The sequence below is a fragment of the Triticum urartu genome, chromosome 1A (genome assembly GCF_056163025.1).
Source record: "Triticum urartu cultivar PI428250 chromosome 1A, HENAU_Tu73, whole genome shotgun sequence".
In the NCBI taxonomy this organism is placed as follows: domain Eukaryota; kingdom Viridiplantae; phylum Streptophyta; class Magnoliopsida; order Poales; family Poaceae; genus Triticum; species Triticum urartu.
The window spans coordinates 563,143,126-563,159,227 of NC_141873.1; the positions used below are offsets into that span (position 1 = coordinate 563,143,126).

Genomic DNA, 16,102 nt, shown 5'->3' on the forward strand with positions numbered 1-16,102 from the left:
GTTGTTGAAGAGGCACCAGGAAGAGATCGTGGGGGCTGCTGGAGTCCATGAAGGTTATGCTCAATTCATGCCAAAAGATAGTGGTGTGGTGGGCTGGAGCTGGGTTAGTGTGAGACGAACCAGGTGAGCCAGATGTTTCCCTGTCAAATGGTCCAAATCTCCTCAAAATGGGCTGCCAGCCCATGAAATCGATCTAGGGCCGGAGCCGGGCCGCTAAACGGCTCATGTAATCCCCACTTTTCTTTCGAGAAGCCAGTTTTCTGATTGATGAGCAAGAGTCGAGGAGTTTACGGGTCGAAGCATTGCCGAAAATGCCCTAAGAGGCAGTCTACCATGTTTTTTGTTTGACCAGGTATGCCTAATCTCGACTGGAACACGTCGCGTTGCTAGAAAGAAACGCATGATGCAGGGAATAGTCCTCCCGCGGTTGCGCACTTACCGAGATAGCACCGCCCCTCGTTTCCGCGTCTTCTACTTGAGGCAGACAATTAATTCGAGGAGCGCGCCGTGCTCATCCAACGCTCCCCCGCAAACGCCCGGTCAAACCAATTAATCGTCGCGCGCGGAGATAAGCACCCCGACGGAGAGATAAGCACGAAGAACAAATGCGTGTTCAATCGGAATACACGTAAAAATACATGTTTTTGTATTTTTAATAATATATAAATAATAATAATACATACATACATACATACATACATACATACATACATACATAGATGGTGTACTTGTATTTTGATGATTTTATAATTTAATAAGCCATAAAGAGCATATATAGGGTATTTCTATATGGTAAATGTCCCAATTTCTGCGTGTGGGGGAAGAGTAAAGTTTGTAAAGTAAAGCGGAGCAAATCGCCGTCCCCGTATTTATTCCTTCCTGGAGAGACCGCAACCCAACCCAACCCACCCGTCCATCCGCCCGCCCGTCGGCCCAGCTATATAAAGCCGGGCGCGGAGGTGCGAGGGGGAGGAAGGGTTTTGGAACTGAGGCCGCCGTTGCGTCGCGTTGCGTGCGAGAGAGAGAGAGAGAGAGAGACACAGAGCCGACTGAAGCCGCCGCAGCAGCGCGCAGCCGAAACCGAAGCCGGCCTCGCTCCACCGCCGCCCCCGCGCCCGCGCCTCGCGTCTCCGGTCCCGAGGGGCTTGCTGGTCGGCGGCCGCGGCGGCGGAGGAGGGGGATCCCGTCGGCGAGGATGAGCGGCGGCGGCGGCGGCGGCGGCGGCGCGGGGGGCGGGAAGGGGGCGGCGGCCGCTGGGCCCGTCCCGCAGGCCTCGAGGAAGCTCGTACAGAGCCTCAAGGAGATCGTCAACCGCCCGGACGCCGAGATCTACGCCGCGCTGCGCGAGTGCTCCATGGACCCCGACGAGGCCGTCAGCCGCCTCCTCTCCCAAGGTCCGCCCGCCCCCTCCCCTCCCCCCTCCCCCGCGCGCCCGTGATTCCGCGCCTGTTTCGCCGCCCCTCCGCGGGCGGGCGGGCTCCCCCCTCGATGCGCGATTGGAGTGCGGTTCCTCGCCGCTAGGGTTCTTAGGAGGTTCTGGCCGATGCGGAGTGATTCGTCGGTCCTTGCAGCCACGGCCGCGCCCCGTGCGTGCCGTGTCCCCTACCGACTAGCTGGAACCAGATGAGCCCGTTCGGTTTCCCTTTCGGGCTTCCTGCGGATTAGTACTGGCGACATAGCTGTTCATTAGGTTATAAGTTGACTTAGGAGTTGCGTTGGTCTCGTTCAAATCATGGCCTGCTTCTACATTTTTAGGGTTCCTATTTAGACCACCTGCTGAATGCAAGTAATGGCCACCGCTTCCCGTTCTGGGTTGGAGGGTTGGCTGATTCTGTTTGTTTTCTGTTGTTCGTCCTTTCATTTTGTTATTGTTGTATATATGGGGAGGGGAATCAGGGAGCATGGGTCTTCGGGAGAAAGGGGATAACTGGTATCTTTGATGTGGGCCGATTTAGCAACGAGATTTCAAAAGGGGTGCTCTGATAGATATGGCTCCTGGGCTGGAGGTGTTTAGATTGGGAAAATAGATGGATGCTTGTCTTGCTGGCCAAACTTTGGAAGGTGAAAGCACTTTTGATCTGCTTGTTTTTATCAGGTTTGCTTGTCTGAAATTGGTCAGGTGTTGCTATATCGATTGGGAAATGGTCATTTTCGTTATACCTCTATTGTACATCAGGAGGAAAAGTGGCACAGTCAGATTTGCTACTTTTGTAAACTTGAGTAGCTTGTGCGCTTATCTTAGAGAAGGTATTTTGATGTCTTCTTTGTGGAGAAAGCATGGAAGGGATTTCCTTGCGCTCCTTTGATTACTATAATTTCTGTTTGCCTGTGTATACATTAAAGTTGTTCCAGAGAAGCATTCCGTGCATATATTTTACATATTTTTTGCTCTTATCCCCTTGGTTGATGGTTGCTTAGTTTGATCTTGTATAATTTGGCAGATGAGATGTTCTCTATGAACACCATTTGCCTCCCTATAACGTGTTGTTTCTTACTTTATGAGGGTTAGTGAATGGATAAGGAGTGGGATCTGTAATTGTATGATCTCTTAGGCCGCGCGGGATCGGTGTAATCTATTGCGGAGGTGTTTAACTTATGCCTGTATCTTAACGGCCGCTGAGTAATTTTCAGCTGGAAACAAAACGACGGGCCGTGACCTGTATTTTTTACAGGGTTATTTAAAAGCAAAACGATAATCCAAATACGGCCTTATGTGTGGATGTGAAGGTCGTAAAATACATTCTTGAACTTACCTGACATGGTCGGAATGGTGTGGTTTTGGAATTAATGATTACACTGTCTCTTGGTCAGAGTTTAAGTGAGTACTTGTGTACACATACATAGTTTGTGAATGTAGACATGATTTCAATTCTTGCCATACAATTTTTTTTTCATTTCCTACATTTGCTTTGCATTTTATCATCTTAGATTCTACTCACCAGCTTACATTACCTTTATGTGGTGGTAACCATAGATTATGCCAATTAGCTACCAGTTGAAGTAGTGTAAATATCTCTTATCTCATGTACCACTGTTTTTTTTCCAGATACCTTTCAAGAGGTAAAGAGCAAGCGTGACAAGAAAAAAGAGGTCAGTAAACCATGCTCCTCAAATATATGTGCCATGTATTCGTTAAGTGTTCAGTTTGTCTCATAACTAGTGATCGGGTTTTACCTGTGTTGCCAATGAATTGTAGCTAACCTTTTTCTCATGATCGTACTTCATTACCATGAACATCCAAGTACCCATACAGAAGATACTTTGTCCATGCAAAAGTTATTTTGCTCTGTTTGATTTTTCTGCCAATAGTTAGCAATGTTGAGTTATTCCTTTGTTTTTTGTTTCAAAATACAAGCAGTGATGGAAATAACAGATAGGTATGTGTGCTTTCATAGGTTAAAGAGACTCCTGAGCCAAGGTCTCGAGCGGCAAATAATGCTACCAGTCGAGGTGTAAGAGGCGGTCCAGATCGAGGTGGGCGAAACAACTCTGCTTACAACAGCTCCATTGGTAATAGAAAAACCACCATCTGTATCTTTGAGGCTGTTTTTGTTTATAATTCTTTTTTCACCATTTACTTCTGCTTTAAAAAAATCAGATAACATGACCTCAAGGTCATCTGTCTCAGGATCTGGTATGCCATCAACCAATTCCACCCAGAAGCAAACAGTTTCAAGGTAAGGACCTTCGCTTCTTACCTGAAGGGCAACTGCTCAGCCTGCTTTTTTAGTAAGCGCAATTTATGATTAGAAATCTATTGTGCCTTTGTACAACCCTCATCTGTTGTCCCCCGAGGTGCATTGTAACTATTGATGCCCCTGCGATGTTTGTTCAAACAGTTGTAAAAACCGCATGAGTTATACAAACAATTATTTTGTTAGAAGATTGGAACACAATAGTTCTTCTGTCATGTATAGGGATAGGGGGGCAGCCATCTTAGAGGTACAATGTTCTTTTAATAAGAAAGAACAAGCCTAGAGATGGAGATCGATCAGTATACTTCTAAGTTGACATGTATTACATACGGGTCAAGCAGGTCCTCACATATAAGGGGCATTTTGTATCTATCAATTGATCAAGCAATGAATGTTCAGTTTGGTTATCAGTCTATTCATCCCTGCAGTTTGGTTTATCAGTCTATTCATCCCTGCAATTTGGTTTATCAGTCTATTCATCCCTGCCTATCCTCATGATTGTAGTTGTGTGCTTTCTCCAGTTTTCTGGTTGAGGAGAATAATTCAATTCCATTAAAAAAATGCAGTGTTGTTAAATCTGAGTCAAACAATGCGTTCATCAGTTAATCATACAAATTGTCTGATGTATTGGTGATTTCAGATAGTTTTCTTTTCACCTGTTCTGATATACATGTTCTGTTTTGTCTGTTGTAGTTCCTCCGTGAACAAAAATCTGGTTGCTGATGCACCGTCAGTACCACCACAAACATCATCTGGGTTTCAGCATGGCTGGTCTGGGACGCCAGGTCAGTTGTCAATGGCTGATATTGTGAAAATGGGTGGCAGGCCACAGGCTCAGGGGAAGCCTTCTACCAAGACTGTGGTCACAGCGGACAAAGGATATGCTGGACAATACCCATCTTTGCCCACCACTGTAAACCAGAATGCAAAACAATCTGCGAGCACAGTTGCACCAACAGAGCTTGACCAGGGGTTACCTTCTGCGCAAGATTCTGTTCTGGTTAAGGACCACAGTCACACAGCTGCTGATAACAAGCAGAAATATGATAATGATTGGTCTCCACAAGATGACCCGCCAGCAGGGAATCAATCCTCCATCCCTGAGACATCTGGGGACCCATCATTATTTGAGGCACCATTACATCCATCGACGCATGTTGCTGATGCGGTTTACTTGCATGAAAATTCTTATTTGGATGATAACATCTCTGCTGCAATGAGATCAGGAAATGCTTCTGAGAGACACTTGGATCACTATGGAGGGAATTCTGAATATAATGATGGATTATTGCAGAACTCGAGTACCTATCTGGCTCAGACGCATTCTCACATAGAGGACCAAGGTGAGTGCTAAACTAAGTTCAAAGTATCTAGTTTTTTGCTGGTTATACTTTTGAGGTCCAACATTTGTTTTTGAAACATCCATGCATTATCGTTCCATGTGAGAATCTTGTATATCTGTTGTATATCTGTTGTATATCTGTTCCATGTGAGATGCTTTGAATAGGCAACACAGCATCGTTTATGAATTTGTTTTGACTCTCATTTAAAGATAATGTGTGTGTATCCAATATTCATGCTTAATCAGAACTGTTGTAAAATTGTTTGAGCTATATTTTTTATGTGGTAGAATAATTTAACCGTTCTAGAGATGAAAGACAAATTTCTTTGTCCAATTGATACAATTATTATCAACTTTTATGTTACTCTGCCTGTATGCATCTGTGTTGGAAAGGTACTAGCAACATATACCGATGACTTCAGATGACTATTATCACTTGGTGCTATTTTTTTTTAAAAATAGACATCTTAACGCATATTTTAAACAACCCAGAAAGCACACTGTCCATTCCTGTCTGCATAAACTTCGGACTGACAATTTTGAAAAAAATAGATTGTCACAGCAGATTGAAAGAAGCCAGATAGTATGTTTCTTTCTGAATATACCTCAGACTGGCATTTTCAGTTCCTCCTGTTTTGCTGAATAGTGAATATACTTCAGACTGGCATGTTCAGTGCTTCCAGTTTTGTATCATGATTTGCTTCACATGTTGTGCATAACAAATATATTTGTTAACCCTTTTTCAACTGGTTGGTTGGTTTTTGTTCTGGAAGTTGCATAAGTTTTTTTTTTGCACACACCTGCACATGAATATATATTTTCTCTCTTGTTCTATATGGTTTGCATCCCATATTCTGATTATGGAATTTTTTTGCAGCTGAGGAGTCCAACGCTGATGTATCAGCAGCAGCAAACTTTCAGGGTCTGAGCCTACATGATGAAGAGCTAGCTGCCACAAAGTTTGCCGAAGATAACCCAGCAGTTATAATTCCGGACCATCTGCAAGTTTCCAACACAGGCTGTGCCGGATTGAGCTTTGGCAGTTTCGGATCTGGTGCATTTTCTGGGCTCCTCCCGCCGCCAAAGAGCACCGAAAACAATGTGGAGTTGCCTATTGTGGAGGAATCTGAACCTATAGATCATACAGATACGAGGTTAAGTGTTTTCCTTTATTTTGCTGGACAGGTCACATCTTGTGAACTTGTGACATGACTGGAATGACCTTTTCTTGCAGGGATCAAGATTTCTATGAAATTCCTCCGAATTCGCCACCAAACGAGAACCTTGAGGAAATTATGGGAGCTAACACTGAGAATCTTGATGTACCTTCTGTTCAACAGCCTGATGTCCTGAGACAAGAAATACTGGATGATCCTTCAGGTGTTCAATATAATCTGCCATCAGTCTCGAGCCACGCGTATGCGAACCCAGCACAGCCAAATGCAATGGATGCCATGCAAGGAAGTAACCAAGCGCACACTCTTTCACACCTGTCAAGCTTGCTGGTACAGTGTTCCCCTTTCTCATCTTTCTAGTGAAATAACACCTTTTCATGTCTCTCGCATCTATGTGCTTATTGCATCTGGAAGATAACAACTCAACTTAGCAACTCAAGGCTTCTCCCAAAAATGGTAATGCACATACCTGGATTTGAATTCAGCCCATAGGTGCCTACACAGCACATGTAGGAAAGCCAGATTTCATTTCCATATGGTTCTGTATGTAGTCATCACATGTTAAATACACTTACCTTGTCCTGTTCAGGCTAGTGTTTTAGTTTCCTTAATGAAACGGGTCTCACTTGTGCATGGTTTGTTAAATGCTTGTCCCCGTAATTCACAACTGCCAACAGATATAGCCTGCATACCTGTATATCTAGGCATAATATAATGTATCAAAATTGATACAAATTTTGAACTATCATATGAAGTAATAATAGCCAGATTGTGAGAAGGCATCAGAACATTGATGGTTTCAATGTAATGTTGCAGTCGTTACTACTGTACCAAATGACAAATTGTGGGGCTGTTGACCTTATTGCAGATTATTTAGGTCAAGTATAACAGGAATTAGCTGGTGAACATGATTGATTCTTTTAGGCATCCAACACCTCTACATTTGGTTGTGTTTTATTTTCAAAAGTAGCTCATTGCTCCTTTTTCTTACTACAGTATCTTAAGAAAAAAAACCCGCATGAGACCTTGATGTTTTGTGTTACCCTTTTCCATTGTTATGACTGACAATGGGAGATCCAAAGAGATGTCTATTTGAAAGGAACCAACTGATGCTATTTTATCTTAAAATGGTGCAATAACTTGTATTGGAATAGTTATTCTGCCTAGATCATGTTTTTTATACAAATCTTGGAAGTCTTAAAAATAAGGATCCTCTGGACTGACTGAAATTTTCTGGATTTTCTATTCCTTGTTCCAATTGATGATAAACTTCTTTGCTGAAGAGGATTATGCTGAATTTATCATCTTCTGCATGCTTATCTATTTATTCCAGCCTGTATAACTTTGGCATAATCTTATAAAAATGTTTTCTCCAGCAATCAAATACGTTACAACAACACAACCTGTTGGGCTCAAATATGGCACCTCTTCGGGACTTGGACTTCGGTTTATCACCTTTGTTGGCAGCACAAGCACAATCAATGGGTGCAAGATATAACTCAGCTGCACCAACTACTACTGGCATGCAGGAGGTAAAAACCTTTGAATCCTCGTGCTTCATTCTGATTCATACAGTATTTCACAGAGTCAGTTTGGAAGCTACAAAAAGCGCACCGTTCTGTGTTGTATGTGTAAACTTGAATTATGTATGTAGGTGTGCTAGCGTTGAGAAAAAAAATCCTTTTCATGCGAGATCGTTCAGCTACATACAGTATACACCGAACTCTCCTTGTTACCCCTATCTTCACTATTATAAGATGTTTTGGATATTTTAATATGGACTACATACATACTGAAATGAGACTAGAACATATCCGATTTAGAAAAAAGTTGGAACATCTTACATAAGTGAAACGGAGGGAGTAATTTTTATGTGGGTTGGTAATTTTCTAACTTAATCGTTGAATATTATTGACATCATGGTGCTGATAATTTGTTGTTGCATATGTTGCTTTGTCTGACTTTCCTTTCCTTGACATTATACTTATATTTACATTTTGCAGCCAATGAAGCCAGGAGTTTTCTCGAACACTCAATCCACACAAAATCTTCCGAGTACCAGCATTCAGATGGCCCCCTCTCTTCCTCAGCAATTAGTCCATCCTTACTCACAGCCCACTTTACCTATTGCACCTTTCGCAAATATGATTGGCGCAAATATGATCGGCTATAATCCATACTTGGCACAAAACTACCCTGCTTACTTACCATCAACCGCCTTCCAGCAAGCTTACTCGAGTAATGGACAGTTCCATCAGTCTGCCGCTGCTGTACCTGGAGCTGGCATGAAGTACTCGATGCCACAATACAAGAACAACATGTCAGGCGCAAACTTACAACAACAACAACAACCTTCGTCGGTTATATCTGGTTATGCAGGCTTTGGTAGCTCAAGTAACCTTCCAGGAAATTTTGCCCTCAACCAGAATGCTGCCCCTCCGTCGGCCAATCTTGGGTTTGATGAAGCATTGAGCGCTCAGTACAAAGAGGCCAATCAATACATGGCTCTCCAGCAGCAGGTAACCATTGCGAGCAACCCTTTGTGTACATTTCAGAATTTTGTGTTGGTTGCTGTTTACTTGGTACAGAGAAGTGTTTGATTTTGTTATTATTCTTGTCAGGGCGACAACTCTGCGATGTGGCTTCATGGGGCTGGTTCAAGAACAGCGTCAGCACTTCCTCCTACCCAGTTCTACGGCTACCAGGGACAGAGCCAGCAGCAGGGCGCCTTCCGCCAGGCGCAGCAGCCCCAGCAGCCTTCTCAATACGGGGGCCATGGATACCCGGCGTTCTACCATTCCCAGGGCGGCATGGCGCAGGAGCACCACCCCCAGAACCCGGCCGATGGAGCCCTGAATGGCTACCAGGCGGCACCGCAGCAGCAGCAGCAGCAGCAACAGCCATCTCACCAGAGCTGGCAGCAGCACGCCAACTACTGAGCCCCCCCCGCACTCTTGTTGCGGTGTTGGCTCACTGTGGCAGGACTCGCTGCGGAGTAAAGCAGCTCAGAGTAGCTGAGCTTGTGGCTCGCTGAGTAGAGGGTCCGTGTCTTGGCAGAGCGTTTTAACGTGTTGCGTGTGTCATGTCGGTGCTGTCGGACTGATGTGTTTGTTTTTCGGTCGAGTTATATGCGCGGAGCAGAACAGTCTTGTAACTCTTTGGAGACATAGTTTACCTAACAGGTGTCTTTTTCTGATTTCTCAAAGTTTCGTCTTCACCCATGTTGAGCGTTCTTTCCGATGGTATGCCTACTATACTATATTGAGCTCTGTTTTTTCAAACTCTGGTTTTTCTTTTCTGTGGATAGCAATTTCACACATGTTGGACGCCCTCTCGTTCTTCCACGTTTGTCTCATAGGACGGGACGTGTGACCTGTGCTTAGGCCCTTCCATCCGCGGCCGTGGTTCTCCAGTCTCCACCTACGACCGACGGAGTTATCAAAAGGCTTGAGAGATTCTTCCAGTCTTGTTAGATCTGGAGCAGGGGGAGTGAGTGAGATCGCCGGGTTATATCTTTTTTTTTGAGAAAAGCTAGATGGGCTGACCCAGCGTTGGCTTTTTCTTCTATGTTTTTCTTTTCTTTTTTCGCAGTTATGTTTTTACATCATTTTTTTCCTCTACACGTCTATTTTTTCAGTACAGTGTATATTTTTTATAACCATTTACTGAAAATGTCACGAACATATTTTGGAAACACGTGGACATATTAAGAAAAGTCATGTACATTTTCTAATTAAACGGACACTTTCTCTACATTGTATACATAATTTTTAAAACCTATCGTGAACATTCTTTTGAAACACGTGACCATTTTCAAATGCCATGAGCATTGTTTTGAATGATAACGACATTTTTTAGAAGTTCCGTGGACGTTCCTTTTACACGGAAAAAGCTTCCAATCAACCGATTGATCTTCTCGCTGCATCCGCCGCTCGCGCGGCTGTCAGATTGCGACCCACAGATCTGTTGGATCATGGTTGCGTGTGCACCTTGGGACCACTTACCACTTGCCTTTGGCGATAGCAGGCAACGATGACCACATATGCGAGGCAACGATGTTGCAGAAACAGAAATCAATCGTTCGATCCCCTCAACGAATCTAGCACCTACTCCCTCGTTTTCTCGCCTTCGGTCCCCTCGATCTCATTCTCTCCCCACGACGCTCTAACACTTTCTCCCTTCAATCTGCTTCTAAAATCATCCACGGCCCAAGCTTCAGCCATGGCGGACGGGGGCGTCAATATGCTTCCCAAATCATCCATAGCCCAAGCTCCAACCATAGCGAACGGTGGTGCTGATATGTTTCCCAAATCATCCATGGGCCAAGCTCCAGCAATGGTGAACGGCGGTGTCAATCTGCTTCCTAGATTATCCACAACGCAAGCTCTAGCCATGGCGAAAGGAGAAGATAGAAGATATTTGTTTTTGCAACAAAGGGGTTGTTGTAACCACAACAAGGATCTTTTTGCAAAAGGGCCCTATTGCAGTATAAAAAAAAACTCATAAAAATGATTCTGTAACAAGACCTTTGTTGCGAAATTTTTCTACAAAAAGACCTTCATTGCAGAAAAACTCGTAAATGATTCCGCAACAAGACCTTTGTTGAGAAAAAAAAATCTACAACGAGCCCTCCGTTGCAGAAAAACTCACAAAAATAATTCCGAACAAGACCATTGTTGTGAAAATTTTCTACGACGAGACCTCTGTTGCAGAAAAACTCATAAAAATAATTCGGCAATAAGACCTTTTTGCGAAAAAATTCTGAAACAAGACCATTGTTGCAAAAATAAATAAATTGTAACAAGACATCGGCTACAGAAAATACTGCAACAACACACTTGTTGCAAAGATGACTTGCCACATAGGTAGATCAGACGCCATCCGCAGCTCCATCCAATGGTCACGGATGCGGCGGATCTTTTTATATTATCGGCTAGCAGACGCGTAGCGTCGCCCCTTACACCGCATGAACATTTTTTAAATGTGCGGTGAACGTTTATAAAAGTTTAAGTAAATTAATTTTGTGGAAAATTTGTATTTATAATATTTTTAAATATAAATAAAAGTAAAAAAGGAAATCAAAAAGAAGAAAGCACCTGCATAACAAACCTAGACCGTCCTATTGGGTTGGCCCTCTCTAGCCTTGCTTGAGGCGAGGCATCTAACTCGTCTGAGGAGATGTATAGACGCGCCCGAGCGAGAGAGCTAACTAACGGTTACCCCTTGGGGGCCTCCAACAATGGTCACTTTTATTGCTTGAGAGCGCGTCAAATGGTGCACCCATCTGTCGTCACATGTCGTGTGTTGGGCGCTCTCTCTGTATTTCGGCCTTTTTATTTTTTTGTACGCGTTTTCACGTCTTTAGATGGGTTTTTCTTCTTTTTCGGCTTTTCGGCTTTTGCCTCGTTTTCCCTAAGTTTTGAAGGATTTTTTTTGGCTTTGCCTAGCTGTCTTTAGCTGTCCCGAGTGGCACAAGTTGGTTCCCTAACCAAATTCCCTAGTCCAAAGATCCGGTTCCGAAAATGAAGATCGAAAGGTTCCAAAGACTCAGTATTTTCTGCTTCATCGCCCCTATATAATACGAAGCCAAGGGAAAAATCTAGACCGGCTCAATAGGATTAACAAGATCGCACATTGTAACCACATTGTTCATACAAGAGAGAACATCCAGCAGGAGTAGGGTGTTACTCCTAGAACCGGGGGGGGGGGGGGGGGGGCTGGTTAAAACCTCCATCATGTGAAACTCCGCACCTTCATCAACTATGTGTGCATTGCCTTCACAAAATTACCAACCCATGAGTATTGCCGCGCAATCCGCACGATAGGGTGTAAACCCATGAGCGTCAGAAATATGAAAACATTGGTTGTGGGCCAATAGATCAGTAATGGTCTAATGGATACCAAGTTGGAGCTCAAACCATGGAGTTAATCACGCCATCAAATAAATAGATGATGTGGCTCATAAGATCTGTTGACAGTTGGGTCTCAGTGAGTCAAAATTATCGTTGACGAGCCTAAGACAACGAGGTAGGCCCTGGAATGTCGGTAATAATACTTTTCTTTTGAGATTTTTCAATGTTGCATTTTTCGCTGGCATGCTACAAGCCTGTGTTTATTTTTAAACACACACATGCGGCATGTGACTGTGACTTTGAGCTTCAATTACAAAGGTTGGGTTCGTGCTACAAAGTTGTTTGTAATGTTGTGGCATGAGTTGTTTTTTGTGTTGCATACGTTGCGATCAATTCTCTCAAAGATCAATTGGAACTAGCGGTGATTTTGTTACACACTCCAATGTGTTTGAAATATTGCTAGGTGTTAGTAATTTTGCATGTCTATTCACTCTGCAATGAAAAAAAATATTTATAATAATTACAAAAAAGGCCTTGTTTTAGAGGAATATCCTATTTAGTGCTAAAGGCGCCGAGTAATCGATATTCGTACAAAACACACACCCTATTGCGTTTTTCCTGTTTACTGAACCTTCTGGAAAGTTCTGCCTGTCTTTTTTACTTTTCCTTTTCTTGTTTTTAATATCTTGTTCATTCCATATATCATCGATAACGACAAAGTACTGTCATTCAATATTATTCATTTTAAGCATTGCCGTAAGTGTGATGACCGACACTAGCAATTCATTTGATATATGCAAGCAAATACATAATTGTTTCCTACTTTAATTTTGTAGTAATTGTTCTCTTGCATCAATCAAGCTTGTGGCTTGCTGAGGAGAGGGTCCGCGTCTTGGCAGAGTGTTTTAACGTGTTGCGTGTGTCATGTCTGTGTTTTCGGGCTGATGTGTTTGCTTTTCGGTCGAGTTTTATGCGCAGAGCAAAACTATCTTCTAATTCTTTGGAGATATAGTTTACCTAACAGGTGCCTTTTCTGATTTCTCAAAGTTCCGTCTTACTTCACCTTTCAGCTGTTGAGTTTTCTTTGTGCCTATATTGTGCCTTACCCCCCCTCAAACTATGGTTATTCTTTTTTGTTGGACACCCTCTGATTCTTCCATGTTTGTCATAGGCCGGGGCGTGTGCAGAGCACCACTGTTGGGGTGCTGGCGGGGATCGCCTGTTGTCATTGCTCAACACGCGCCGTTGTAGTTGGATGCACCTCGCTTATTGACCTGTGCTGGGAGGTCCTTCCATCCGGCATGGTTCTCCACCTACGACCGATGGAGGGCAAGCTCCTGTTCATCCTCAGAGCTCCAAGAATGTAGAGACAGGTGAATCACTGATGAAAAACCGGATTTTTGGGAGATTCTTCAAGTCTTCTTAGATCTGGAGCTGGGGGAGTGAGAGTGTGATCACCGAGCTATATCTCACCAGTACCGATCTGTCTCGCCTCTGGTGATCGCTAGATGGGCTGACCCAACATCAGCTTTTCTGAAGTGGTTTTAGGAAGGTTTCATGACCTGTTTGGACAGGTTTTAGAAACTACTATGTTTTTTTTACCTTTTCCACTTTTCTGTGTTTCTACATCAGTTTTTTCTCTAAACGTCTACTTTTTCAGTACAGTGTACATTTTTTATATTGTATAAACATTTTCTGAAAATACCACGGACATATTTTGGAAACATGTGAACCTATTTTAAAAATGCCACGTACATTTTTTAATTACAACGACATTTCTCTACATTGTATAAATATTTTTAGAAACCACAGTGAACATTCTTTTGAAAAATGTGACCATTTTTAAATGTCATGACTCACAAACATTGTTTTGAATGATATCAACATTTGTTAAAAGTTTCGTGGACGTTCCTTTTACACTGCATGAACATTTTTTAAATGTGCGGTGAACATTTATAAAAATTAAGTAAATTAAATTGGTGGAATATTTATATTTATAATATTTATAAATATAGATAAAAGTAAAAGATAAAATCAAAAATAAATAAAAGAACCTACATAACAAACCTAGACCGTCCTATTGGGTTGGCCCTCTTTAGCCTCGCTTGAGGCGAGGCTAGGATCCGACTCGTCTGAGGCGATGTATAGACGCGCCCGAGCGAAAGAGCTAACTAACGGTTACCCCTTTGGGGGCTCCCACAAGGGTCACTTTTATTGCGTGAGAGCGGGTCAAGTGGTACGCCCAACCGCCGCCAAATGTCGCATGTTGGGCACTCCCTCTGGCTTTTGGTCTTCTTATTTTTCTGCACGTGTTTTCAAGTCTTCAGATGATTTTTTTCTTCCTTTTTTGACTTTTTGGTTTTGCCTGGTTTTCCCTAAGTTCAGAGGGAATTTTTGTTTTTTGGTTTTGCCTGGCTGATGATAGACTAGCTGTCCCCAGTGGCACAAGTTGGTTCCATAACCAAATTTCCTAGTCCAAAGATTCGGTTCCGAAAATGAAGATCAAAAGGTTCCGAAGACTTAGTGTTTTCTGCTTCATCACCCCCATATAATGCGAAGCCAGGGTAAAATCTAGACAGGCTCAATAGGATCAACAAGACCACACATTGTGACCACATTGTTCATACAAAAGAGAATATCCAGCAGGTGTAGGGTGTTACGCCTAGAACGGGGGTCCGAACCTGGTTAAAACCTCTACTTTGTGAAATTCCGCACCTTGATCAACTATATGTGCATTGCCTTCACAAAATTCCAACTCATGGGAATTGCCGCGCAATCCCCACGATAGGGGGTAAACCCATTAGCGGGGAGAATATGAAAACTTCGGTTGTGGGGCAGGAGATCTGTAATGTTCTAATGGATCCCAAATTGGAGCTCAAACCAGGGAGTTAATCATGACATCAAACAAATAGATTATGTGGCTCATAAGATCTGTTGACAGTAGGTCTCAGCGAATCAAAATTATCGTTGACGAGCACAAGACAATGAGGTAGGCCCTGGAATGTCGATAATAATGTGTTTTTTTAGACTTTTTCAATGTTACATTTTTCTTTGACATGCTAGAAGTCTGTGTTTATTTTTATACATACACACATGCGGCATATGACTGTGACTTTGAGCTTCAATTACAAAGGATGGATTCATGCTACAAAGTTGTTGGTAACATTGTGGCATGAGTTGGTTTTTGTGCTGCACACGTTGCGATCAATTCTCTCAAAGATCAATTGGAACTAGCAGTGGTTTGTTAAACACCTCATCGTGTTTGAAATATTGCTAGGTGTTAGTAATTTTACACGTCTATTCACTCAGCCATGAAAAAATATATATAAGAATTACAAAAAGGCCTTGTTTTAGAGGAACCACGGAAAGAAGCCTACCAGTTGATGTGAATATCCTATTTAGTGCTAACGGCACCGAGTAATTCGATATCCGTACAACACGCGCACCATAGAAGGTAACGGGTCGGCCCAAGAATAGACTCCAATATTACGTTTTTCCTGTTTTCTGAACCTTCTGGAAGGTTCCGTGTGTCTTTTTTTTTTTTACTTTTCCTTTTCTAGTTTTTAATATCTTATTCATTCCATATATCATCAATAACGTCGAAGTACCAACATTCAATATTATTCATTTTAAGCACTGCCGTAAGTGTGATGATCGACACTAGCAATTCATTTGGTATATGCAAACAAATACATAATTGTTTCCTACTTAAATTTTGTAGTAATTGTTCTTTTGCATCACTCAAGCTTGTGGCTCGCTGAGGAGAGGTTCCGTGTCTCGGCAGAGCGTTTTAACGTGTTGTATGTGTCATGTCGGTGTTGTCGGACTGATATGTTAGTTTTTCGGACGAGTTTATGCGTGGAGCAAAACAATCTTGTAACTCTTTGGAGACATAGCTTACCTAACAGGTGCCTTTTCTGATTTCTCAAAGTTTCGCCTTACTTCACCTTTTAGCTGTTGAGTGTTTTGCCTATATTGTTCACTTTTTTTTGTCAAACTCTGTTTTTTCTTTTCTGTGGATAACAATTTCACCCATGT

General features: G+C 42.8%; 1 protein-coding gene across 2 annotated transcripts; it reads left to right on the plus strand.

Moving 5' to 3' along the window:
- The first annotated feature begins 937 nt into the window (after positions 1–937).
- LOC125529448 (uncharacterized) lies at positions 938–9,417 on the plus strand. Of its 2 annotated transcripts, none has more exons than XM_048693860.2 (10): positions 938–1,394; positions 3,047–3,090; positions 3,396–3,510; positions 3,599–3,677; positions 4,389–5,038; positions 5,915–6,191; positions 6,272–6,542; positions 7,589–7,744; positions 8,216–8,731; positions 8,834–9,417. In XM_048693860.2, exons 1-10 carry the CDS (start codon positions 1,196–1,198, stop codon positions 9,149–9,151), a joined length of 2,625 nt encoding a protein of 874 aa, XP_048549817.1. In that variant the 5' UTR covers positions 938–1,195; the 3' UTR covers positions 9,152–9,417. The 2 variants fall into 2 exon arrangements, with proteins under 2 accessions (XP_048549817.1, XP_048549824.1); XM_048693867.2 differs by having other exon boundaries at positions 3,629–3,677.
- The last annotated feature ends 6,685 nt before the right edge of the window (positions 9,418–16,102 follow it).

Excerpts from the sequence above, each read along its gene's own strand:
- LOC125529448 (XM_048693860.2), top strand. The coding sequence starts at position 1,196 with ATGAGCGGCGGCGGCGGCGGCGGCGGCGGCGCGGGGGGCGGGAAGGGG. Across the intron at positions 3,511-3,598 it reads TGCTTACAACAGCTCCATTG|ATAACATGACCTCAAGGTCA; the intron begins GTAATAGAAAAA and ends TAAAAAAATCAG. Across the intron at positions 6,543-7,588 it reads CACACCTGTCAAGCTTGCTG|CAATCAAATACGTTACAACA; the intron begins GTACAGTGTTCC and ends TGTTTTCTCCAG.